The sequence below is a fragment of the Atractosteus spatula genome, chromosome 13, assembly GCF_055471065.1.
Source record: "Atractosteus spatula isolate fAtrSpa1 chromosome 13, fAtrSpa1.hap1, whole genome shotgun sequence".
Lineage (NCBI taxonomy): Eukaryota > Metazoa > Chordata > Actinopteri > Semionotiformes > Lepisosteidae > Atractosteus > Atractosteus spatula.
Window position 1 is genome coordinate 36,947,323 of NC_142718.1, and position 24,675 is coordinate 36,971,997.

A 24,675-nucleotide genomic window follows, 5' to 3' on the forward strand; every position below is an offset into this window, starting at 1 on the left:
AGATGTAAGAGCAAGGTCCTGACTCTCTGTGGTCATTAAAAATCCCAGGGTGTTTCTTGAAAAGAGTAGGGGTGTAACCCCGGCGTCCTGGTCAAATTATCTATTGGCCCTTACCAGTCATGGCCTCCTAATAATCCCCATCTATGAATTGGGTTCATTACTCTGCTCTCCTCCTCACTGAGAGCTGCTGTGTGGTGAGCGTTCTGGCGCACTATGGTTGCCGTCGCATCATCCAGGTGGGGCTACACATTGGTGGTGGTGGAGGGGAGTCCCCATTACCTGTAAAGCGCTTTGAGTGGAGTGTCCAGAAAAGCGCTATATAAGTATAAGCAAGTATTATTATTAATGATTAATTAATGACCCAGTAAGTGATTACACTCAGTTTAATACTCAGTGAATTATTGTGAACCAGACGCGATGTTCAGATGAGGGCTTAGGTTCGATAACTCAAGAGACGCCAAAAGTTCGGGTTCTCACTACCCCATTCACGAGACCAATCGGGGTACAGACAAAGACTCGTTATTTAGCTCTGCAATGTATCCAGCCTCCGGGTGTGAGCCTGGTTAGTTTATTATGTCCTGGTTCAAAAACCTGTTCATGATGTTTAATTATGAATTAGAACATACACATTTTATAAGCCTTCTCTTTTTTTTTCTGTTTAATTATGTAATATCTCTTTGGTGGAGCTTGAGCGCCGGCCTTCTCTGATCATCTTTGATCTGAACATCAATCGTTGTCATTCAATTAACAGATTGAACCCCGGCGATACAGCAGGACACCACCAGGTGGCGTCTTGCACCCAAAGCGCGAGAACACTTCGCCTTAAGCCCCTCCTACTCCCCCTCCCTGCTGCGCAGGCGCATAAACCTCTCCTTTAGAGCGAGAGCGGAAGTTGCTCGAGCTTGGCCTTCCGGACAGACTCTCGGATTTACGAAAATGGCGAAGATCGCCAAAACACACGAAGGTAAGGAGAATAAGAGGAAATCCTCAAAGTAAATCGCAGTAAATCGTTCATATGGATGGGTTAAGATCCCAATGCACCCTGCGAAAGCAGAGTCAGGTTATGTGTAGCAGGTTTAGGTGTTTTTTTTTTGTCGAGTGTGAGGGGAGCCGGCCGCGCAGTGTGATCGCTCTGTGAACCGAGAGAGAGAGATAATGGCGCCCGCAGACTCGCCTCCGCAGGGAGTTTATTATTTCAAACGACGCTGTTTTTTTAACCTGTCCAAAACGAAAACCTGCGTAATTTTAGACTAGATATCCGTAGCTGCACGCGTATGTATAAAGAGTTGATTGGGAACTGCGAGATGCGCGTTCTCGGTAGGTAGCCCTGCGATTCCAAAATGCGCATTGAGATGCCCGTCGGACATGTGGCATCGTTTCGTAAGACATAGAGAACAGCAAATGCTCGGGCGAGATCATCCGTTTTAGCCGTGTTTCAACGGAGGGCATTGGTGTAATCGCCCCTCGAGAGGCGTGGGGGTTGTTTGTTGGCGTCAGACGGTGCAGAGAGCGCTGGCTGAATAAAAACGGCGTGTTAGTGTTTACGCCAGCCAGCCAGGGCCACTCAGCTGTGCTCTAGCTGCGACCAAAGTAATGCTCATGAGGGCTCGACTCTCGGGTGCATTTGTGAATGGTATTCAGTTTGCCTGTGAGATATCTTAATTGTGTCGATGGCCCAAGGAGGGCAATATGTCGTTCATTTCGACAAAGAGGCTGGTCCGGGCTGCTTGTTTTAAACTTCACATCCTTGGTCCCTGACGCAGCGTTGCCGGAGCCAACAGTCCGGCTCTCGGGTTAAATTCACCCGGTTCTCTGAACCGCCCCCCTTCGAAATAGTTGGCGTGAAACAGGCTCTGGTTTGGTATCCGGTTCAGATGGGAATCGGGTGTTGTAGCACCACGGTAGCCGAGCAGGGGCGGGCAGGAGTGGCCAGCGCTGGGCCTGGAGAGCCACCGTCCAGCAGGTCCTACGGGTCGCGCTTAAACTCGAGGCAGAGCTAGCCCAGCTCCACTGGAAGCCTCCCTTACCATGTCTTGTTAATTGCTGATGCGATAATATGCTAAGAGCTTGTACCGTTACATCTGTATTGGGGAAGTCTTGACCCTGGAGCGTCTCCTGTTCTTCATGGGCACTGACCGCCTTCTGTACTGCACGCCACTAGACGCGTGAACAGAACTGTAATCTTCCACCCTGAGCCCCTTCAGTGGCATGTGCAAAGCTATTTTCTGTTAGAAGGCTTTGGTCGTGTAAAATTGTTTTTTTTTTTGTAAATGTTATTGAAAACATGGTAGCAGGCATAAAGTACGAAATAGGTTTTGCGTATGTCGTCATACAAGTGGCAGGGAGTAGTACGACTTGATACCTGCTCTCGGTGTGTTCTGAAATCTGCGCTTAAATAACCACTCTATTCACGATACGCGTTCAAGGCTCAGTTGTTAAGGTGTGATTGCTGGGATCGGAGCCTTTGCTGGGGTGTGATATGCTGAGAGTGAAATATGAAATGAAGCGCAGTCTCTTTGCTCAGCGCCCTGTTGGTGTGGTGGCACTGTGATGTTGTGGGAGGGCCATGAGTGCCTCGTGATTTTGGAGTTGATTCTGAGATGGGGGCACCCATCTGTGTGGAGTTGACATTTTGCCTTGTGTGCATGGGTTTTTGCTAAACTTTTTTTAATTTTTTGGAGGGGAGGGAGGGGCCAGGATGGGATGTTTCTGTTGCTGGGCGGGCAATGGCCACGTGGCCTCCCGTCATCTGTGCTCTTTCTGATGATCCGATTCTTCCTCTCTGCTTTCGCAACTCTCCCTCACTCTTCTCCCCACCCCTGCCTGCCTGCCCGTCTCAGACATCGAGGCGCAGATCCTGGAGATCCAGGGCATGAAGGCGGCCCTGCTGGAGGAGGGCGAGAGGGGCGTGGGCCTGGACTCCACTGGCTACTACGACCAGGAGATCTACGGAGGCAGCGACAGCCGCTTCACCGGCTACGTCACCTCCATCGCCGCCAACGAGCACGAGGATGTGAGTTCTTTTTTTTTTTAAAGAGGGAACCCAACATTTAGTAGGAGAAATAGCGATAGTGATTTTTTTTCTTTGTGAGGTTTACTCGCGATGCATGAATGAAGGGCCAGTGCACGATATTTAGCAGTTCAAGTCGTCCCAGGTCTGATGCTCCTCCATATCCGTTCAGTTGTGTGTGCTTTCCCAGTCTCTCTTTACGTATTCAGGTATTTTGATGGTCATCTGTTACAAGTGTGATGCCTTTTTTTTTTTATAACGGCAAGACGCAAAGTGCCCTGTGATTTGTGTGTAACGTGGCACTGCAGTGTTTCTGCAGACTTTCTCGTGTTTCTGTGTTAGATTTGTGAAAATGTACACACCCGTTGGGTGTAATTCAAGCAGGGAGCTGCGTCGGCATGCGTAGGCTGCAAAGAAACAAGGAAAAATTTCTTCCACGCTGAAGAGAGAAGAAAAGAAACAGCGTTTCGGCTGTGGACCATCCTTCTTTATCACCCGAAGAGGGCTCCACCGCCGTTTCCCGTCTTCTCTTTTCAGCGTGGAAGAAACCTTTCCTCGTTCCTTTGTGTACCTGTTTGACGTTGAACTCAGTGCTGGAGGTGGTGTTATGTCTCCTCTCGAGGCGGGCTGCCGCAGAGCCGGGCTGATGAGGTTGTTGCTCTTTCTGTGTTGGTCGCAGGATGACGAGGAAGACTCCTCCACCAGCCTGCTGGGACAGAAGAAGCCGGGGTACCATGCTCCCGTGGCACTGCTCAACGACATCCCCCAGTCTGCAGAACAGGTCCGTGCCTCCGGTGGCTCGTTGTCACCCCCCCCCCCCCCCCCATTTAGTTTAGCTTCGTGTTGTTAGTAATGGTAATATCCTTACACTTTTCTTCACACTACTCAAAAGCGGCACCAGTGTGCAGCCCCACCTGGATGATGCTCCAGTACACTTTCCACACACCAGCTCTCAGTGGGGAGGAGAGCAGAGTGATGAAGCCAGTTCAGAGATGGGGATTATTAGGAGGCCATGGCCGGTAAGGGCCAATGGGAAATTTGGCCAGGATGCCAGAGTAACACCCCTACTCTTTTCGAGAAACACCCTGGGATTTTTCTTGACCGCAGAGACTCAGGACCTGCTTTTCATGTCCCATTTGAAGGACGGTGCCTTTTTACAGTATAGTGTCCCCATGACTATCGTGGAGTATTAGGACCCACACAGATCTCAGGGTGAGGGCCCCCTACTGGCCTCACTAACGCCTCTTCCAGGAGGTCTCCCATCCAGGTACTGACCTGGCTCACGCCAGTGGGGAGCCAGCTGTGGGCTGCAGGGTGATGTAGATGTTCTGTTTGTGTTGCTTTCTCCTGCTCCTCGTGCCTCGGGGTGTCTTGCTGTGTGTTCTCCCGTGACCGCCTCTCCCTTCTGCCCCCAGTATGACCCCTTTGCGGAGCACAGGCCCCAGAAGATCGCCGAGAGGGAGGACGAGTATAAAGCTCGCCGCCGCCAGATGATCATTTCTCCCGAGCGGCTCGACCCCTTTGCAGACGGTAAATTCCATGCCTCGCCTCCATCCCGCTCCTCTCAGGTCCCCTTGCCCCTTCCCAGTCCTCCCATGTCAGGGATAAACACGCCAGTCCAGCCTTCTCGGGCTTTAACCCTTCGAGCACCACCCTGCAGCCCAACTTGCCGGACAAAAGATTTCTCCTTGCAAATCCTGTGACACTGCCCCACAAATCCGCAGCAAGGCATTCTGGTAATTCTGCCTTGTTGGGTTATGGCCTTTCTCGGGACCTCTGCGCTGCGCTCTCTCTTAATCCGGCCTGCCCCGAGGCCCTGAGACGATGAACAAGGGCCCCTTGGCCACAGCAGTTGAAATGGGTTTGAGAGGCAGACAATCGAGCATTCATACCAACACCATGTGATTTGGGTTGCCATGGAGTGTGTTTCGAAGGGTTAATGGCCTTCTTTTTCTGGTGTGCAAAATATGTGCCACAAAGTAAAGATTTTCTAGGTCTTTTTTTTTGTTTGTTTGTTTTAAAAGCTGTGTATCTTATATTGTAATGTTGGTAATGAAGTGGGTTTGTGAATCGCCCAAGGTTTCTGCAGTCACCTTCAGGGAATAATCTATCCACCTTTGCAGCATGCAGCTCCAGCCTCCCCGTGCTGTGGTGATGCCCCCTGCCTAGTCTGGGCTCCCCAGTGATTAAAAGTATGTTCAGACCTAGTTGTCCCTGCAGAAATTTGCTGGCACCATTGTGAGTATTTGGCACTATATTGCCCACTGCCCAGATCAGTATGTGTGTGGCAGCTGGGTTATTTCAGTGTGAGCCTTCCAGCTATTTCAGATTTGGAAAGTCGGCGGCGAGATCCACCTTTGCTTCCTGGTCTTAGTCGAAGTCTGTGACGTTAGCTGCAAGGGGGGTCAGTATGGTACATTACTCCCAGTTGGCTCCAGACTCTTTGGGACGAGGGGGAGGGAGTGAAAACAGCAGCAGGTGGAAGCACAGAAATGTAGCGCAGCACAGATCTGACACTAGACTCTTACTTCAGACACACAGACTGGAGTCAGGTGGTGCAGGGTGATATGACAGGAGTTCTACTAATAATCCCTAATGAGGTTCTGATTTACTTTAAGGCAGATGACAAGAACAGTTAAGACTTTGACACGCATCTGGTTTAAAAACTTGTAGCAGGCCAAGTCTGCCATCAGCAATGTGCTCTTTTTTTCACTTAGGGTGAGAGGATTGTGAGTATTCAGAGTGATATAGTGTCCTGGGAAATTCTAGCTTTTTACATTTCTTCTGAAACTGTCCATATGGAATGGTATAGTTCAGAACAGTGCAGTTTTTCTCGGTTTAATAAGACTGGGATGGCACCTGCTTGCTCAGGAATCTGGAAGCCAAGACTTGGTTGACAGACCTGATGCAGAGTTTTAGGCCAGCAGTGTGTTACCGTAGCTGGAGGATACATAAACTGTCAAAACGTTGGCAGAGAGCAAAGTAGCTACATTACACAGATGAATGAAGTGTGTAATAGTTTGCATATTCAGTTTGTCCCAGTATCCCATTCAGTCAGTCAAAAAAGATAGTCTTAGAGGAGACAGAGTTTTAACCGTGTTGCACAGAGCTGTTCACCCAGCTGTGACTGAGGCCCTGGGAGATCTCTTGCTGCAGACGTCTTCAGGGTATCTCACGTGTTTTACCTTACATCAGTAGCACAAATGGCACCACTACAGAGTAAAGGGAGCCTCAGACGTAGGATTGAAGGAAGTGAGAGATGTACAGGTTCACGATGTGGGGTTTCCAGTCCACTTTTGTGTCTGGGTATAGCCTTCAGACTGCTGTAGACCTGCACGGCTCCTGTTTCCAGACCTTTGCGCACAGCTTGCATTTCTAAGCTGTCTGTTAAGCACACTTTAGCCCCTTTCACACTGAGTGGCAGACTCTGCTTGGGCTTGGGTCCGACTCAGCCCCGGGTTGAGACATGGTCGTTCTCAACTTAAAGGTCAATCAAGGAGGATCAGCCTGTTTCATACAGCCTATTGGAACAAGTTTTTACTTTGGACTCTTACGTTGATGTCTTCAAACTGAATTGCTACCCCAAATGTTAAAAGTGGGGCTCTGAAGGAATTATACATCACTATGCTTTATGATGTTTGACGTAAACTGTAAAAAATATTGTACACGGAAGGATTTGGAAGTTTATATAAAAACACATTGGTATATTCCCACAGAAGTGCAACTGAGAACCATGCGTTCTCTGATAAGGGCACACCAGTGTAATGTGAGCAAAATAGATTTAATCTAACATTTCTAGAATGATAGGTTTCTAGCTCAAATAGAATTTTTTTTTTTTAGTTTTTCATTTGTGTTGTTTGGTGTCACATCTTTAAAAAGAGAATTCTGGGGGGGGGGGAAGCCTACCAACTGTGTGGAGCTTGCTGTAGAAAACGCAGTAAATGGAGAGGGGAGCAAGAGAAAGTGACATTTCAGCTAGGGTTTATAACACATTTAAGTTGCACCTGTTGGTGTCAAGCTTTGTAAAATAAATTCAAAATAATAAATAGAGAATGGGGATTGCAGGTTTTAACTGTGCGCTAGCTGCCGTCTTGCTTGCTGAGGTGGGTTGCTGATGAGCTGGGTCAGCTCTTTTCCAAACTGACCCAGACTGCTAGAACCATGCTGTGACCTGGGTCCGGTTGCCAGTGTGAAAAGGGCTTAAGAGGTGTGGTAGAGTATGAGTGCCTCCACTGTAGTTCTAATTACTGTACAAATAGTTTGAGTGGGTGGTGTTTCAGCAATCTTGTATAGTACTTACTGTATGAAAATTCAGCAACCCTTCTATTGTAATGGCCTATAGCTTATGCTAGAGCCATCATTTCTAACTTGTAATGAGACTGAGTAACATCAGAAGCTCCATGTGCATTCCTGTTTAACACAGTGGAGGTATTTTCATTTTTTATTCAAGAAACAGCCAGTCTGTTCATGTTCTCCTGCAGCCTAAAGGCTACAGTTCTAGATCAGTAAACAGCAGCAGGAGGGGGTAGCTGCTTTTTAACTTTGGGGTAGGGTTAAATTACTAAGCCTGCATGTAGCTTATAATGGACTTCTGTCTTTGTCATACAAGCAAAAAACTGTTGTGTAAAGAAATTATAAAACTGTGTACTACAATTCCACAGGCCCATACTAACTGTCCTTAATTTCTCTCCTACAGCAGTACTGCTATGCCAGTCCTGTCTGCATTCTTATGAGTGCAGCGCAACACATCCTGTGTAGGTTATGGTGAACACAAAAAGATTTTGCCCCCAAGGGAGTGTTCTTAGTTTGTCAGGGCCCGTGGGCTCACTGACATGGCATGACAGGGGATCCTATACCTCCTTAGCCACAACTTCTCTGTATTCTCCTACAACTACCAAGGTTAACATGGTCCATCATGGTGGGGCGATAGTGTCTATATACTCATTCAGCAGACGCAGATAAGTCCCTTCAGCTGTTTGATCATAAAAATGGTAACAGTCCATCTCTTTTAAATTTCAAGAGTGTTTAAGGGTTAAAAAAACGTCAAAGACCAAATGTTAGCTTAACTTTTTTGCAACCTTTTTATTACCTTTTGTTAGTAATTGGTGATGTATGGCATCCTGTGTGAACCACTTAAGGATGAGTTTGGGACTCATATTTTTCCAACATTAAACTCGGGATCTAGAAAGCCCGAATTTCTCCCTGGAGAGTGTGAAGTGAATAGTTTGCTGGCAGGATAAATGAAGAACCCGTTTTCTGCCGCCTCACAAAGGTGGGTAAAATTGGAGTAAGCTCTTGTCTAGCCCTGCGGCTGCGCAGTAGCCGAGCTTGTCATACTCGGTACAGTTTCAGCAACAGAGTTTGAGAAAAGGGGAGATCTCTCGGTCTGCTGGCAGGCTATTCCAGCATGTGTGGGCAATGCCATTCCAGAGAGGCGGCTGTGTTTCTGCACATCTGTGACCGACATGCAGCGCCACACAGCGCTGTCTATGCGTATTTTGTACGCCGGGGTTATGGAATGTGTCATTCCAGCCTTTTGACATCTGACCGTTTCCCTTGGTTCGCTTACGGATGGAAAAGTTTTTTTTCTTCAGGCTCCATTGGTGTAAAAGGAAAGTTGTCCCTCGAGAAGAGGCTCTGCCCTCGAGCAGCAGATGTTGGTCTGCTGTGGTCGCAGTGGTTCACACAGGGTGCTTTCCGTCTCCTCTCGCACCCCTGCCATCCCACTTTTTGGCTGTTAGGGCAGCTCCTTTAAAGACCAGCCTCTGGCTTTTCAGGGCTGAAGGTTTCCTAAGGTTGTCAGATGGATAACTGTAACCTTCGGTTTGTCTGCTCTGACTTTTCCCATATTAAAACTCATCTCCTTACTTGGGACTGATTTTTAGCATTTGTCTTTGCACGATTCGTCATTTTCAGACAGTCGGACAATTTATAAGCATGAACCGTAATTTTTGTGTTCTTCTCCACAAAAGAAAAAAAGGCCCAGAGTGCAGTTTGAGTATAGCTGTAGCTAGATTGGAAAATGGAAAATGGACTTTCAATTTCTCATTAGATTTTGAATTTGAAGCTAAGCTAAAATAAATTAGGTATGGTTGTGGTTAAGTGCAAGGAGGGTTTAAAATTGTTTCAAAAGTTACATAACAGGTGGTATGCTGTGTGTTTGAGTTCAAACCCTTTCCAAAGTGTTACTAATGGTAAAGAGATAAATTTTCTAGGCTTCTTTTCTGCCGGTTGAAGTCTGACACTGCAGAAGGACCCTGGCACAGAAAGTGTACGTATTCTGGAGAGCACAGCCCAGGACCCCCAGCTTCAGTGATGGCTATATCCTCTCCTTATCTCCTCTTATAATTGTCAGCATTTTTGTTGTATCTGCCATATGTTATGACAAGTCTTATGCCTTTAAAATGTTTGTATTTATGTATTTAGGTCTTTGATATGCAATATTATTTAAAAAGCTAATCCGCTTTGTTTGCAAAAGTAATTTTTTTTAAAAAAAAGTAAAAATGGACTGCTGAAAAGTTAGGTTAGCAGCTGATTATTCTTGTGAATACTCATGCTCGTGTGTGTTGTGCATTTTAGTGGCGGTACGGGTCCTATCGCCCTCACCTCTTTGTGTCCTGTTGCTGCTCTTTTCACCCACAGGAGGCAAAACGCCCGACCCCAAGCTCCAGGCACGAACCTACATGGACGTCATGAGAGAGCAGCACCTCACGAAGGAGGAGGTAGGCGGCCCCTTCTGCGCCTGTGGGCCAGGTGGGGTGGGAGGCCATTGTGCAATCCCACGCTGCCCAAGCCTGGCCAGCACCCCTCCACTCGACATTCCCAACACGCCGCTATTAATACCCTCAGTCTGGAACTTGGCTTTGGGGATTGAATTCCGAACGCGACAATTCAGTTTCGCTTTATATAAAGGTCTTCTTTATATGAGTCTTTTGTCTTGGTCGTGTTTTTTTTATAAGTAAATGAAATCGTAGGAGACAACGTTAGAAAGAATAGATTGCCGTCATTGTCGTATCTTACACTTATAAGCGAGGCATGGCGGGCTTTCGCGGGCAGGGCTTGCTCTTGAGCTGTGTGCTCTGTGTTCCTGTGCCCGCTGTAGAAAGAGATCCGCCAGCAGCTGGCAGAGAAAGCCAAGTCGGGGGACCTGAAAGCCGTGAACGGCTCTGCGGCGTCTCAGGCTGCCGCCAAGCGCAAGCGCCGCTGGGATCAGACGGCGGACCAGACGCCCGGCAGCGCCAGCACCACGCCGAAGAAGGCCTCCAGCTGGGACCAAGCAGACACCGCCTCTGAGGTACGCACGGGCGCTGGGGGAGCGCGCGCCTGATGCCAGGGCCGAGTGAGAGATCACAGTCAAGCCAGAATAAACAAATCTTTGTAGCAGAATGACGCAGGCATGGTAGGATTGGCAGAAGGGCTACTCAGGTGAAATAGGCTGTTATACAAGGTGGCTTTTGCGGTCTGACAGATGTGGTGAATTATGTTTTCAGATTAGTGCGTGATTAAAGGCTCTTTGTGGTGGTTGTCACATCTGTAGGGAGCTTGTGTGGAAGTCTGTATGTTTTTAAGTGTGTGGCTTGTCCAGAGGTGACGGAGCTGTCTTTTTCCGTCCCAGACTCCAGGGCACACTCCCTCTCAGAGCCGCTGGGACGAGACCCCCGGCCGGGCCAGGGGCAGCGAGACTCCTGGCGCCACGCCCAGCACGCGCATGTGGGAGCCCACGCCAAGCCACACGCCCGCGGGAGCTGCCACGCCGGGCCGCGGAGACACGCCAGGGCATGCCACGCCGGGCCATGGAGGGGCCTCTTCCAGCGTGCGCAAAAACCGCTGGGATGAGACGCCGAAGACTGAGAGAGGTCAGTGCTCGGTGTGGGGGCGGGGGGGGGACTTAACGTCCAGCAGCTGAAAGTGTGACTTTCAGAAGTGTTCTTCTGATAGAATTGCTCATCTGTAGCGTGAAACGCTGTGTTGACTGGAGTAAGCTATTGTCTCAATGCATGCTGTTTTAGCTAACATTACCTTCAGTACAGCGGGACGTAGGTTCAGCCCGGTCACTGCTATTACTCTTTGCTGTGTTAGGCACATTGTTTGCAAAGTGCTCATTGAGCTGTCGCTAGTCTTTGCTATTCTTATTCTATTATATTCTTATTTTATGTCCATCATTTCTAACTTTTAGTGAGTCCGCGTAACATTAGAAGCCCTCCCCCCTCTCCCTCGGAACACTGTTAGTTGTGCCGCTCTTCCTACAGTATTCCTTTATTCTCTCCGGCGCAGAGACCCCGGGCCACGGCAGCGGCTGGGCTGAGACCCCCCGTACCGACCGAGGGGGCGACTCCGTGGGGGAGACGCCAACCCCGGGGGCCAGCAAGAGGAAGTCGCGCTGGGATGAGACGCCTGCCAGCCAGATGGGCTCCTCCACGCCCCTGCTCACCCCGGGAAAGACCCCCATTGGGACGCCTGCTATGAACATGGCCACCCCTACACCAGGTAGGCTGTCTGAGCCCCAAGCCCCTTCTGTGCCTGTGCATGGAGCCGTTGCACCACTTCTCAAAATCTTTCACTGACGCTTGCGTCAAAAATGAGATTTAACTTTGAATAACAAAGATTTTAAACGTAAAATATCCAATGTAGTGATTTTCTTAATGCCTCCAGCACCCAGTTAGGCTGATCGTTTGAATCGTGTGAATGTGCTTTTCCGAAATTTTTTAAACCCTTACCCTCAGCCAAGGTTTTCTGCCTGTGATTATTCAAGGCCCTGACTGGCTGAAAAGACTTTCGATTTGCCAGCCTTTTATGCTGGTGTACTAACGTAAGGCTCAGAAGTCCGTACGTTGCTCGGTCACTGTGTGCTGCCGTTTGAGCTGCTTGCCTGCCCTGCCACAGGTCACCTGATGAGCATGACGCCGGAACAGCTGCAGGCGTGGCGCTGGGAGAGGGAAATCGACGAGAGGAACAGGCCCCTCACGGACGAGGAGCTGGACGCCATGTTCCCAGAGGGCTACAAGGTACATCTTAGTCTGCACAGCTCAGAGAGGCAACCCTCCACCCTTACAGGGTGTTTCTGATGGGTAGGAACTTCGGCTGTGGACCTGAAGGTTACAACTGAAGAAGGCTCCACAGATGAAACGTTCTCTTCTTTTCAACGTGGAATAAACATTTACTTGTTCCTTTGCACCTAATGAGACGTGAGCAAAGGCAGCTACCTACTTGATAGATACTTGTTTGATAGTTCTTATGGGTAGTTCAGTACTTAAATCGGAATGAGCTGCCATGACTTTTTTTTTTTACAGTTTTCTTTTTAAACCTTTCCCATTCCATTAAACAAACGTGGAACCATCCCGTTCGGCAGATTTGCAAACTTGCAAAGTCGCACGGGCCTTTGCCTGTTGACCATTTCTCTCCCATGGGAAGCCTATGTGAAGGGCGGTTTTTTAAAATTTTGTTTCTCCCCTGCCCTCGGCCAGGTGCTGCCCCCCCCGGCGGGGTACGTCCCAATCCGAACGCCAGCCCGCAAGCTGACCGCCACGCCCACGCCCATCGGTGGCATGACGGGCTTCCACATGCAGACCGAGGATCGCAGCATGAAGGCGGTCAACGACCAGCCGTCCGGAAACCTGCCCTTCCTCAAGCCCGACGACATCCAGTACTTCGACAAGCTGCTGGTGAGCAGGGCGGCGGGGATTATGGGATCATGGATTACTCAGAATGGGGATGTGGGATAAGATAACGAAGATGAATTGGGGAAAAGCTCAGTAGTGTCTGTGGTTTTTAGAGGACTTCAGTGTTCAGAAGTGCTTGTGAAGGCTGCCGGTATTTGCATTAACCAGCTAAGCTTGCAAAAGATAAATGATCTGATATGAGATGAAGACAGGTGACCAGTGACTGGTGAAAATGGTTGTAAATTATTCCCGTGAAACGGCTGAAGTGTCTCTATGGTGTTGGCAGTAAGAGCCACGAGGTGACTGACTGTCTCTTCTGTATTTCAGGTGGAGGTTGATGAGTCAACTCTTAGCCCCGAGGAGCAGAAAGAGCGAAAGATCATGAAGCTTTTGCTGAAGATCAAAAATGGCACCCCTCCCATGAGAAAGGTAAGTGTTTCCCTGTGTTCATCCCACACACTACACCCCTCTCCATGTAGTGCTTTTTCTGCTTGGCTTTTGCCAAATGTCACTTCCTGTCTGTTCTAAACTGTGTGTTTCTGTCTCTCCGTAGGCAGCGCTACGTCAGATCACAGACAAGGCACGGGAGTTTGGCGCTGGGCCTCTGTTCAATCAGATCCTGCCTTTGCTCATGTCCCCTACACTGGAGGACCAGGAGCGCCACCTGCTGGTTAAGGTCATTGACAGAATCCTCTACAAGCTGGATGACCTGGTCAGACCTTATGTGCACAAGGTTAGTCTGAGCTGTGCAGGCGAATTCTGGCAAGCAAGCCCACGAGCTTCGGCCAGGTTTTCCTAGTGTGATTTCCACAACTCTGTGCTCCAAATGAAGTGTGTTATTTTGAATGTGATCAACCATATGAAGTTCAATCAGTGTTTTTTTTATTAGTAATTCTGCGACGTTCAAACGTGCTGTTTTGAAAGGCAATATCACCTTAACGTTCCGTAGAACAAAAAATCTAGGTTAAATGTTTTTGTTTTCTTATATAAAAAAAAAAGCTTGGCAGAGCACTCGCTGTGACACTGTGTGTGACGTGATTTTTTTTGGTGTCTTAGATCCTGGTGGTGATTGAGCCCTTGCTGATTGATGAAGATTACTATGCCAGAGTGGAGGGCAGGGAAATCATCTCCAACTTGGCGAAGGTGAGTGTCCCTGCTGCAGGACAGCTGTAGTCTAGGGGTGTTGATCCCACTGTGGCGTGGAACATCGTGACTGTGGCAGGACACCCCTATTTAACTTTTTCTTAGTATGAGGTGCCGAGGGGGAAAATTAGCTGACATGTAGTTGTTCCTAATTTTTGTATCTTGGAATATACACTGGAGTCCTATGGAATAAGGGTGAATTAAAATGGCCTGTGTGTAGTATATTGCATTTTCTAGTTGCTGCTTTTCAGTCCATCCATTGGTACACGAAAAACAAGAATTGTTAGTTTGATTGAAGGGGCCAGACTGCCACCATTTCCAGAGGATAGTGACTATATGCTAGTGCGCAGTGGAGTCTTTTTTTTTTTACAAGTGTTCAAAAAGTGAAGAAGCTCCATTCTTGTCTGCCCCCTGCAGGCAGCTGGGCTGGCGACAATGATCTCCACCATGCGCCCCGACATCGACAACATGGATGAGTACGTGAGAAACACCACGGCCCGCGCCTTTGCCGTCGTGGCCTCGGCGCTCGGCATCCCCTCCCTCCTGCCTTTCCTCAAGGCTGTCTGCAAGAGCAAGAAGTCGTGGCAGGCGAGGCACACCGGCATCAAGATCGTGCAGCAGATCGCCATCCTCATGGGCTGTGCCATCCTGCCCCATCTGCGCAGCTTGGTGGAGATCATCGAGCACGGTGAGTGCGTGGCTCAGGGCTCTCGCTTATCTGATTAACGCGGAAAATAAACCAGTCGGGATGAGAAGAGCAGAGGTTAAGAGGGGACATATCTAATACAAGCATTGAGAGTGGCGGTCCAGTGGGCTTCTTGAGCAGCGAAGAAAGCTCACCAGAATGAGCAGTTGAACACGATTCAGAGGGCACAAGTGGAAATTACTGGGACGAGTGCTTAAGAGAGCAGGATGCCCTCCTCTACCAAAAGGTTAGAGAAAATTGTATAAGCTCCCAGGCATGTTGTCGAAGACGGCATCCTCAGATTAAATTGTCTCCTAACTACCACGGGGGGGAAATGGCCTCCTCTCGTTTGTAACCATTCTTATCGTTGTCTCTTAAAAACATGGCCCCGGTGTGCCGGTTTCAGATGTGCTCTTTAGGTATCGGTCAGCGGCCGTGTTGTGACGGTGTGGTCCGTGTGCTCTGTGTGCCGCAGGTCTGGTCGACGAGCAGCAGAAAGTGCGCACCATCAGCGCCCTGGCCATCGCGGCTCTGGCTGAGGCCGCCACCCCCTACGGCATCGAGTCCTTCGACTCCGTGCTCAAGCCTCTGTGGAAGGGCATCCGACAGCACAGAGGCAAGGTAAAGGCCATCTGTGGAGGGGGGGCTCTTAATGTGCACATCTATACTGAAACCTCTCTTCCATTGCCTTTAGTCTATTATATATTGGTACTGTTTTGTATACATACTACTGTTGTGTGTGTGCTGTTAGTGTGGAGTGTTAAACTGTAATCGCTTTGTGAAACTCAAGAGTCTTAAATGGTCTTTAAACATATTACGTTTGCTAGCTTAACAGCATTCCGGTTCCTTCCCCACCTGTTTGGATTGTTACCCTGAGTGTAATGCAAAGAATGGCAGGGAGAACTAACAACGTTTGTTTTGGTGCAGACTTTAATATTCCATGTTGTGCAAGGTTGCTCGGGCCAAGATATTGCATCTCAAGTTCTTAAAGAGCAGAGCCGATGTAAGTAGTTGAGGTGGATGAAGCCTCAGGCTTGACTTTCTGCCCCCCCAGGGTCTGGCTGCTTTCCTGAAGGCTATTGGATACCTCATCCCTCTGATGGATGCCGAGTATGCCAATTACTACACCCGTGAGGTCATGCTGATCCTCATTCGAGAGTTCCAGTCCCCTGACGAGGAGATGAAAAAGATTGTGCTCAAGGTAAGCAAGAGGCACCGGCGCTGTGGTCTGAAGTGAAGTATCGCATCCGTGCGAAGCGGCGTCTAGCAGAACGTGAGAGCTGGCTGCTGTAAGGTTACCTCCTGTATCTTATTCATTGAGCACATCCACAGGGTTGGCCTGCGTGACTCCTGCGGCTCTTAATCCCAGTGTTTTCCCAGCAGAATGTCGGGGAGGCCTACGGGCCCTTCGGAGTTCCTAGGTCCCAGGTAAACCTTCTCCTGTTTGTCCGCAGGTGGTGAAGCAGTGCTGTGGCACAGACGGTGTGGAGGCTAACTACATCAAGACGGAGATCCTGCCCCCTTTCTTCAAGCACTTCTGGCAGCATAGGATGGCCCTGGACAGGCGGAACTACAGACAGGTACCCACAACCCCGCGCTTTCTTCTCTAGTCCCGCGTGTGCCTGTGGAGGAGAGGTGTTGGCAGCGTTGACGTCTGTGGGCCCTGTTCCCTCATCCAGCTGGTCGATACGACGGTGGAGCTGGCGAACAAGGTGGGGGCCGCAGAGATCATCTCGCGCATCGTGGACGACCTGAAGGATGAGGCAGAGCAGTACCGCAAGATGGTGATGGAGACCATCGAGAAGATCATGGGCAACCTGGGGGCCGCAGACATCGACCACAAGCTGGAGGAGCAGCTCATCGACGGCATCCTTTACGCCTTCCAGGAGCAGACCACTGAGGTGAGGGGGAGTTTCGAGGGGTTTGCTGGAGTAACGGAGGGTAGGAAGCCATTCGGCTCATCTAGGGTGGAGACTTATGTCAGTCACATTGATTGGATTTAAGGACTGGGTGGGGTTTTTATCGTCCCTCTATTAAGACATCTGACCGTTCCCCCTTTCGTGTTCTTTCCAGGACTCGGTGATGCTGAACGGGTTTGGCACAGTGGTGAACGCCCTGGGCAAGAGGGTGAAACCGTACCTGCCTCAGATCTGCGGTACGGTCCTCTGGCGACTCAACAACAAATCCGCCAAAGTCCGCCAGCAGGCCGCTGATCTCATTTCCCGCACGGCTGTCGTCATGAAGACCTGCCAAGAGGTGAGAGGCCAGGAGGTCTAGTGGGACCCCCGGGTGGGGGGGTGATATCTACAGCCTTCATGGGGCTCTTATCGGCTAACAGCTTTAAAAAAAAACAGATTCTTCGTTTTCTTTTCTCTGCGGTTTTAAAAATGAGCGGTGGTGCCTAGCAGCTTCGGCACAGCGGCGGTTTGACCTGCGCTGAAACCTCGTTCGTGCCGGTTACGTCTGTTCCCCCTAACGGCCTGCTGACGCTTTTCCTCTTCCTCCTCTCCGCAGGAAAAGCTGATGGGTCATCTTGGTGTAGTGCTGTATGAGTATCTGGGAGAGGAGTACCCAGAAGTCCTGGGAAGCATCTTGGGAGCACTTAAGGCCATTGTCAACGTCATTGGTATGACCCGCACATCTCCTGTAGGCCCAGACAGCTTCAGCTGAACTTAGACACACCCCAACACACACAGTCAGCAAGTTACCTTCCAGTCTGCTGATAAGCTTATCTTTTTGTCAGTTTCTTTAACTTTATTGTAATGTTATGTTTGAACATTATCCCCAATCTCCCTTGTCTGCTGGATCATTCTCTGTTCTGTTACTAAGGTGGATATCCTACACTTTTTTCCCCCCATTTTAACCATCTTTTTACAAATGTTTCTACCTGAACTTCTACATTTTCTCACTGAGATGGTTTAATTCTTAGAGCCCCCCCTCCACATTCAAACACACTGGCTTCAGATTCTCCTAATTCATTTCACAGCTGCAATTCTTGACAGCTCTAAACTAGGATATTTCTTCTGGTGACGGTTTATCTTTTGTCACTTTATTATGCAGAATGTGGGTATGATTCGAGTCTCATTTATGTCTTTTCAGTTTGCGTGTTATAATGCAAAAATCATTATACACATTGCAGTACTACAGGCATTAATAGCTGATTAATAGCTACAGTAGTTCTTGGGCAGAGGGGTGGATAAGCCGGGCCTCCCCCTGTACCCATGTGTGTAGCAGCTGTTCAGGACTGTGTGCAGCTAAGTATGCCTGCCCCTCAGCCCAGGTTCAAGTGCGCTTCTGGTCTCGACAGGAATGCACAAGATGACCCCTCCCATCAAAGACCTGCTGCCCCGCCTGACGCCCATCCTGAAGAACCGGCATGAGAAGGTGCAGGAGAACTGCATTGACCTGGTGGGCAGGATTGCGGACAGGTCAGTAGAGCGCCACCTGCTGGCACGGTCTGCGTGTACCGATCGGGGAACTGGCTGGATGCAGTTCGGCTTCTGTATAGACACGTGTGTGGGTGCGTTGCACTTCCTGATGTATCGAATGTCCCGGTTGAGAAGCCGCTGGTGACTTGCCTGTCTGTTGTCCACAGGGGAGCAGAGTACGTGTCGGCCAGGGAGTGGATGAGGATCTGCTTTGAGCTGCTGGAGCTGCTGAAGGCTCACAAGAAGGCCATCCGCCGAGCCACGGTCAACACCTTCGGTTACATCGCCAAGGCTATCGGGTCAGTGTGCATGGCCTGTTCTTTGCTCCCTGGGGGCAGGATAATTTCAAAATTCAGCCCTCTACCCTTCACATAGTGCCCTACTTTGTACTCGTGTGTTGGGTGTCCCGCTTGATAGAGAACAGGACCACAGATGGCTTCTCAAAATCCCTGTACCTCCATATGTGATTTTTATTTTCCCTTGAGTAAAAGGATTGTTTGCCTTTTGCGAGTTGGCTGTTTTCTAGGAGTATCCCAGAGCTCTTTGCTTGAAGTTCGGTGGTGGTGGTGGTGGGGGGGTTTCAGATGAACGATTCCGGGGTGTAACGAGTCTCTCTCCGCCCTGCAGCCCCCACGACGTGCTGGCCACGCTGCTGAACAACCTGAAGGTCCAGGAGCGCCAGAACCGCGTGTGCACGACGGTGGCCATCGCCATCGTGGCCGAGACCTGCTCGCCCTTCACGGTGCTGCCGGCGCTGATGAACGAGTACCGCGTGCCCGAGCTCAACGTGCAGAACGGCGTGCTCAAGTCCCTCTCCTTCCTGTTCGAGTACATCGGCGAGATGGGCAAGGACTACATCTATGCCGTCACCCCGCTGTTGGAGGACGCGCTGATGGACAGGTGAGCCTGAGCTGGGCTCCGGCAGACCCAGTGCCCCCTGTGTCCTGAGTGGTGACAGTGCTTCCTCTCGGAGTCAGTGCACTAACAGATTTCTTTCATGCGTCAGAACTGAACTGGTTGGTGAGGCTTCCTTTCCATCCTTGCATATTAACATTGGCACAGTGGTGATTTTTTTTTTCTGTTTCAGTTTCACCCTCTTTCCCCATGACCTTCACACCCCCTCCCCTCTGAGTTTGTTCCATCTCTCTGCTCCCAATCCAGCCATCGGTGTCGACCCTCATCTCCGTGTTTAAATTCTCTCAGCGTTGACTCTGTGGATCTTCAGTTTGGTCTCGGACTCCTTGCTGCTCTCACTAACTGCAAATCCCTTTAAGCGTCTCCCACCATCCTTGACATTCGAAACCCCGGGCTCTCGCTCATTCACCCCCTCACTCTCCTTTGCTCCGTTTTCCTCCCGCAGGGACCTGGTGCACAGGCAGACGGCGAGCGCCGTGGTGCAGCACATGTCCCTGGGCGTCTACGGCTTCGGCTGCGAGGACTCCCTCAACCACCTGCTCAACTACGTCTGGCCCAACGTGTTCGAGACCTCTCCGCACGTCATCCAGGCCGTCATGGGGGCGCTGGAGGGGCTGCGCGTTGCCATCGGCCCCTGCCGCATGCTGCAGTACTGCCTGCAGGTAGGCCGTGCGCCGGGGGGGGGTGGCGGGGCTGAGAGGGTAAGAGGGAAGGGGGCCGCGTAGAGGCATTGTTGTACTGACCGTCTTCCTGTCTCCCCCCCCCCCCCCCCCCCCCAAAGGGCCTGTTCCACCCGGCCAGGAAGGTGCGGGACGTCTACTGGAAGATCTACAATTCCATCTACATCGGCTCTCAGGATGCACTGATCGCGCACTACCCCCGCATCTACAACGACGAGAAGAACACCTACATTCGCTTCGAGCTCGAGTACTTCCTGTAGCCCCCCGCCCCCATCTATCTGTTCCCCCCCCCCCCCCCCCCCCATGCAGAATTCCCGACTTTTATTCCCGATGTCTTTCCATGTGTCCGATTTGATTGGTCCTTCACTTGGCCAGGGTGGTGGCCACCCAGAGCCGTTTTTTTAAAAAAGTGGGGAAAAAAGAAAAAAAATAATTTAAAGGGTCTAGAACCTGTAGTTTTTTTTTTAACAGATCACTAGAGGGCTTTAGGCACCACCGCTGTGAAAGGCGTGGGTGAGAAACTCTTATGATCATGACTTATTTTTTCTGTGGATCAGCTGTTTGAGATATTCCATTTTTTTGTTCTTAATGGGATGTTCTTTCTTTGGCAGAATAAACATTTGTGTATAAAAGATTTTGTCCAGTTTTTTTCCCCATTTGCTTGTAGTTTTAACAGTCTTTTCCAAGGTGAGGCCAGGGATCAAATAGCAGATTAGTGTAATGGGGGAAAAGTCCAGGGTCGTGTGAGTCTGCTGCCCAAACTCTCCCATGGTTTTTATGCTGCGTTATGGAATCAGTGTCCCGAAAGCTAGCATCCTAGCTCACAAATTGCATTCAAGTACTTTACAGTTTGTGCTCCCGAATGTGTTTGAAATGCATCGCCTTGTTTCCCCTGAATACTCCCGTCTGCTGCCTGCATTGTTTTTCCTCAATCGGGCGAGGTCAGAACTCAGGAATGCCGGGAATCTTAACATTCCACCGGCACGTTCCATTAGAGCCTTTAGGGCAAGGTGCAGAATGTGCAGGATCTTATCGGACGGGGCCTTCCTACACTTATGGAGAGTTTTATGTGTTTCACAAGCTTGTGGTACTGTAAATCCACCGGAGCGCGTGAGGGAAGCGCGGTATTCTCTGCTTCGTGCAAATGCTTGCAGTTGCAGTAAAGCATGGAAGATCGTTTCCCGAGAGGGGACCCTCTGTCGACACTGGTGTGCGTGATGAGGGCAATCCTTCGGCTGTGTTTCCAGGAACACTGGCTGCGGGAGCTTGGAATCTGTGTGTGAAGGGGCCGTGATGAAAATGGGTCTAAACCGATGGCATGGACAACCTGAGTGTTGATAGAAGTGTGGTTTAGTGAGCTCGGCACTGAAGAGATAAGGCTCGCGGTTGAGCAGTGCGCCGTCGTTTCCAGAGTGCAGGTTGCTGTTCTGTGTGCATGCGTTCCTCTTGAGATGCTGGAGGTTGTCCTCTGGAGGCAGGAGTGGGTGTCGGGGCGTGTGGAACAAGCTGCCCAGCCATGGTGTTGACGCTGGATTCTTCGGCTGCCTTCAAGCAACATCTGGGCGAGATCCTCAGATCCATTAACTCCTGCCTGTCACAAGGGCCAGGCACAACGTCACCCATGCAGCCTGCAGGCCGGGGGGTTATATCTGGTGTGCCACCCGCAGCGTACCTTCAGGAAGCTGTCTGAAGCAGCAGGTGGGGATGAGCAGCCCATCGGGGACGCTCAGGAAAGCACCGGTGGGTCTTGGGAACAAAGTTGCTGGGGCCTGTGTGGTCGGGGAGGTGCGGTGGCAGATGGAGATGGAGCTGCCAGGAGCCAAAAGGTCTTCAGGCCAGCAAAGCCAACGGCCATGGAGGAAGTGGAGGTTGCCAGGGTGGGAGAGCGGCTGCGGTCTCGTGGGCCGGACCTCCTGAATGAGGAACGGGAGCGAGACTGAAGACACGGGCTCCGAGGAGGCTTTGGATACGTGGAACGGCTCTGTCCAGGGCACTGGCCTCCGGCTCAGGGAGCGACGCAGCAGCCACAACGGGGAGAGAGGTGTCCTCTGGGCTACTTTCCTGCTCCCAGGGGAAGAGGCAGGCTATCTGCCCTGGATGTCTTCCTCGAGCCTCCTGTAGCTCTGGAGGAGGGCAAGGAAGACCTGTAGCACAGCTCAGACTAATTCACTGCCTCGGGAACCTCGATCGCTTCAAGTTTTTCTTTATAGCACATGTGAAAAGCGATCATGTGGCGATGATCAGTGTTGGAGCTGTCACCCAAACAAGTTAAGGATAGGGTATGTTTAGGGCTGTGGATCATGCTGTAGAGAGTGAAACATCAAGCAAATAGCTGGAGTATTTCGATTTTACAAAGTGCAGGAAACCAGGAGGGAGCGTTTGTGGTTTGGGAGATTTTGAGAGCCTGCAAATGCTGAGCCCCTCTTTTTTTTCAGCCAGAAATAAATCAGTACTCTCTTGTTTTCATTTCACCCTCAGGCACCAGGTACTTCCCAGAGCAGGGTTCCGAACGGCAGCCGGCCTGCATGGTGCTAAGGCAGCCCCTGTCCCGCCAGTGTGCGGCTCCGAAGCCACACGGACTCCTGGAATGCCTCAGTCTGGATCAGGCCCGCTCCGGCTGGCCATACTCCCACTGGGGTGCTCCAGCTCCCTGCTGCAGACTGTGCCGACCTGAGCTTTTTTTCCCTCAGAGCTGCGCTGTCTCACGGATACCTGGGGCAGGGAGGTTCAACAGCAATTACAAGCGAACTCCGTGCCAAACTCTCTTGTCAGGTGGGCCGGTTCTGCGGTCAGGGTTACTGAGATCAGAGCCTCAGTGATGACAGCGAGTGTCTGACGGCCAATACTGGACAGCTTCACTTTGTCAGGAGGATGTCTGGAGCCTTATCAAGAAGTTAAGAAGGTCTCCTTACGGCTTTAGTGCATTTGCATCAAACCCACTATACTTATTGACCCCCCCTGCCCCTTGTATTATTTTATTTCTGAGCAGTAGCTTTTGACAAACATCACAGTCAATGACAGGTTCCATTTATATTGGTACAATATCATTAACCACTCGTGCAAAGCACTGAACTCCCGCAGACACTTTAGATGGCATATAAATAACTGTGCTTGATTTAAAAAAAAAATACTTCTAGCTTTTACCATCTCCCCAGCCAAAATAAGCACTGCTTCCAGGTAGTTCGTTGTTAATGAATTTCATGACGAGTTCAGTGAGTTCTAGGTAATTCTCCTCTGCCCTGAGTCTTGAACCTGTGGTTGCCACAGGAAGTGAGGGCTGGTAGGGTGTGAATGTGACATGGGGAGGCACGCTGGAGATTGGCTGCCGGACGACCATGTGACCTCCTGAAGGAGCACTGGAGACTGGGCGGTGGGTGTGGCCAGTGGGTGGGCGTGGTGTGGGGGGGTGGAGCTCACACAGGAAGCAGCCCTGAAACACCGGTGGCCCCCCACACACACACCGGCTCAACGCGCAGCTTCTGACTTTCTGTTTCCTCGTGGCGTGACACTCGGGGTTAAGGAATAGTGTTTATTTGACATAATCAGTCTGGTCTCCCTGCTCTACCCTTTTCCCCCACTCTGAAAAGTCTGGTAAACGTAGCGCAGAACTGACTCCTTGATCTGGGTGCGTTGATGGCACAGAGCTATGAGACGGAGGCAAGCAGTGCTGCCTCACACACGCACACACACACAGGGCAGGTCTGACTGTCCACTTTCCCAGCAGCTTCAGCCAAGGGTTCACCTGCAGCAGAGGAAGCAGTTTGCATGGGAGACCTCAGCTCCCCCCCCCACAGCCCGAGAAAGGCCTGCTGGGATATCGGCGGCAGGAACTGTAGTGGCAGGCAGGGTTAGGGGCAGATCTCTCACCCAGCCTGACAGAGCACCTACAAGAGGAAGGGCTTGTGTAGATCTTGCTGATCCCAGGACTAGCAGTGCTGTAGATCTCTGACATCGCACTGCAGAGAACTATAAATCTTTTATGATAAGAAATTTCTTCCATTTCTTTGCTTAGTGGTGCTCTGAAGTGAACATGTTTACTCCAGATGACTTGCTTTGATACTGACAACCTACCAAAAGCACCGTAAGTTGCGAAAAGCGCTTCTGCACATTAAAGAACACAGATTTCACAGCAAGTTCAAAATGCCACATATAGTATATGAATAAAACACAATGTACACAATAATTACAATTCACAAAAACAATTAAAGCACCCATTAAACACACAGAATTGTATTAGTGTATTAAGAGAATCTATTCACGTACAGTAGTAAACACTATACATTCAGGTGGGGATCTGCGTCAGCTTGCATAGGCTGCAAAGGAACAAGTAATAGGTTTATTTTTGCTATTTTAGTTTACCACTTTTATTTTAGGTGGAGTGGTGGCTCTGTGGTTAAGGATCTGCACCTGTGACTGGAAGATTGCTGGTTCCAATCCCGCAATTGGAAGAGGAATCCTACTCCGTTGGGCCCCTGAGCAAGGCCCTTAACCCCAGCTGCTCCAGGGGTGCTGTACAATGGCTGACCCTGCGCTCTGACCCCCAGCTTCTCTCCCTGTCTGTGTGTCTCTGTCTCATGGAGAGCAAGTCGGGGTATGCGAAAAGACGAATTCCTAATGCAAGAAATTGTATAGGGCTAGTGATGTGATGTGATGTTATTTTACAAGGGAGAATCAAAATCAGGCCAGCTTGGTGCGAAGTTATTTACAGTGGGGATGCAGGAGGCTGCTGTTCCCCGCTCTGGCCACCGGAGGGAGCCAAAGCGGCGGCGCTGCGAGCCTGTCAGGCGGGCTGTCAGTCAGGTAGGCGTGATGCCAGGGCCGACTCTGTGCCGACGAGTGGCGGAGTGATTGAGGGAGGCAAGGACTTCCTGTACCGAGGGCCAGTCTGCAAGCCTGTGCACACACACACAGGCTCCTGCTCCGAGCTCACAGCGAGACCGACAGACCGAGAGGGAGGGATCGAGTGTGTGTGTGTGTGAGATTGCATGACAGAGGAAGAGATCGGCTGGACGCCTGGTGTTGAATGCGGACTGTTCACACCGCACGGAGCGGCCGTCTCTTCCTCCCGCGGCGTGGCAGCGGCTACAGCGAGCGCGGCTCTCCGCCGACTGCGTGTGCACCGCCGGCTAGCGCGGGGGACGGAGCCCGGGCCCTG

The 24,675-nt window shown here is 50.5% G+C and overlaps 1 protein-coding gene across 2 annotated transcripts; it reads left to right on the plus strand.

The window, feature by feature from the left end:
• Nucleotides 1-880: 880 nt before the first annotated feature.
• Nucleotides 881-20,152, plus strand: sf3b1 (splicing factor 3b, subunit 1). 2 transcript variants are annotated; one of them, XM_088930014.1, is made up of 25 exons: nt 881-964; nt 2,841-3,013; nt 3,690-3,791; nt 4,426-4,540; nt 9,653-9,732; nt 10,113-10,304; nt 10,626-10,866; nt 11,285-11,497; nt 11,894-12,015; nt 12,475-12,672; nt 12,997-13,098; nt 13,223-13,402; nt 13,726-13,812; nt 14,230-14,500; nt 14,973-15,118; nt 15,552-15,698; nt 15,952-16,077; nt 16,177-16,398; nt 16,571-16,753; nt 17,012-17,123; nt 17,805-17,925; nt 18,093-18,224; nt 18,553-18,825; nt 19,286-19,502; nt 19,622-20,152. In XM_088930014.1, the coding sequence occupies exons 1-25, from the start codon at nt 937-939 to the stop codon at nt 19,778-19,780; spliced, it is 3,942 nt and encodes a 1,313-aa protein (XP_088786140.1). In that variant the 5' UTR covers nt 881-936; the 3' UTR covers nt 19,781-20,152. The 2 variants fall into 2 exon arrangements, with proteins under 2 accessions (XP_088786140.1, XP_088786141.1); XM_088930015.1 differs by having other exon boundaries at nt 913-964; nt 4,426-9,281.
• The last annotated feature ends 4,523 nt before the right edge of the window (nt 20,153-24,675 follow it).

Coding starts and splice junctions, on each gene's coding strand:
- sf3b1 (XM_088930014.1), top strand. CDS start 937: ATGGCGAAGATCGCCAAAACACACGAAG. Junction 10,867..11,284: donor GACGCCGAAGACTGAGAGAG/GTCAGTGCTCGG, acceptor TCTCCGGCGCAG/AGACCCCGGGCCACGGCAGC. Junction 17,124..17,804: donor GGCCATTGTCAACGTCATTG/GTATGACCCGCA, acceptor TGGTCTCGACAG/GAATGCACAAGATGACCCCT.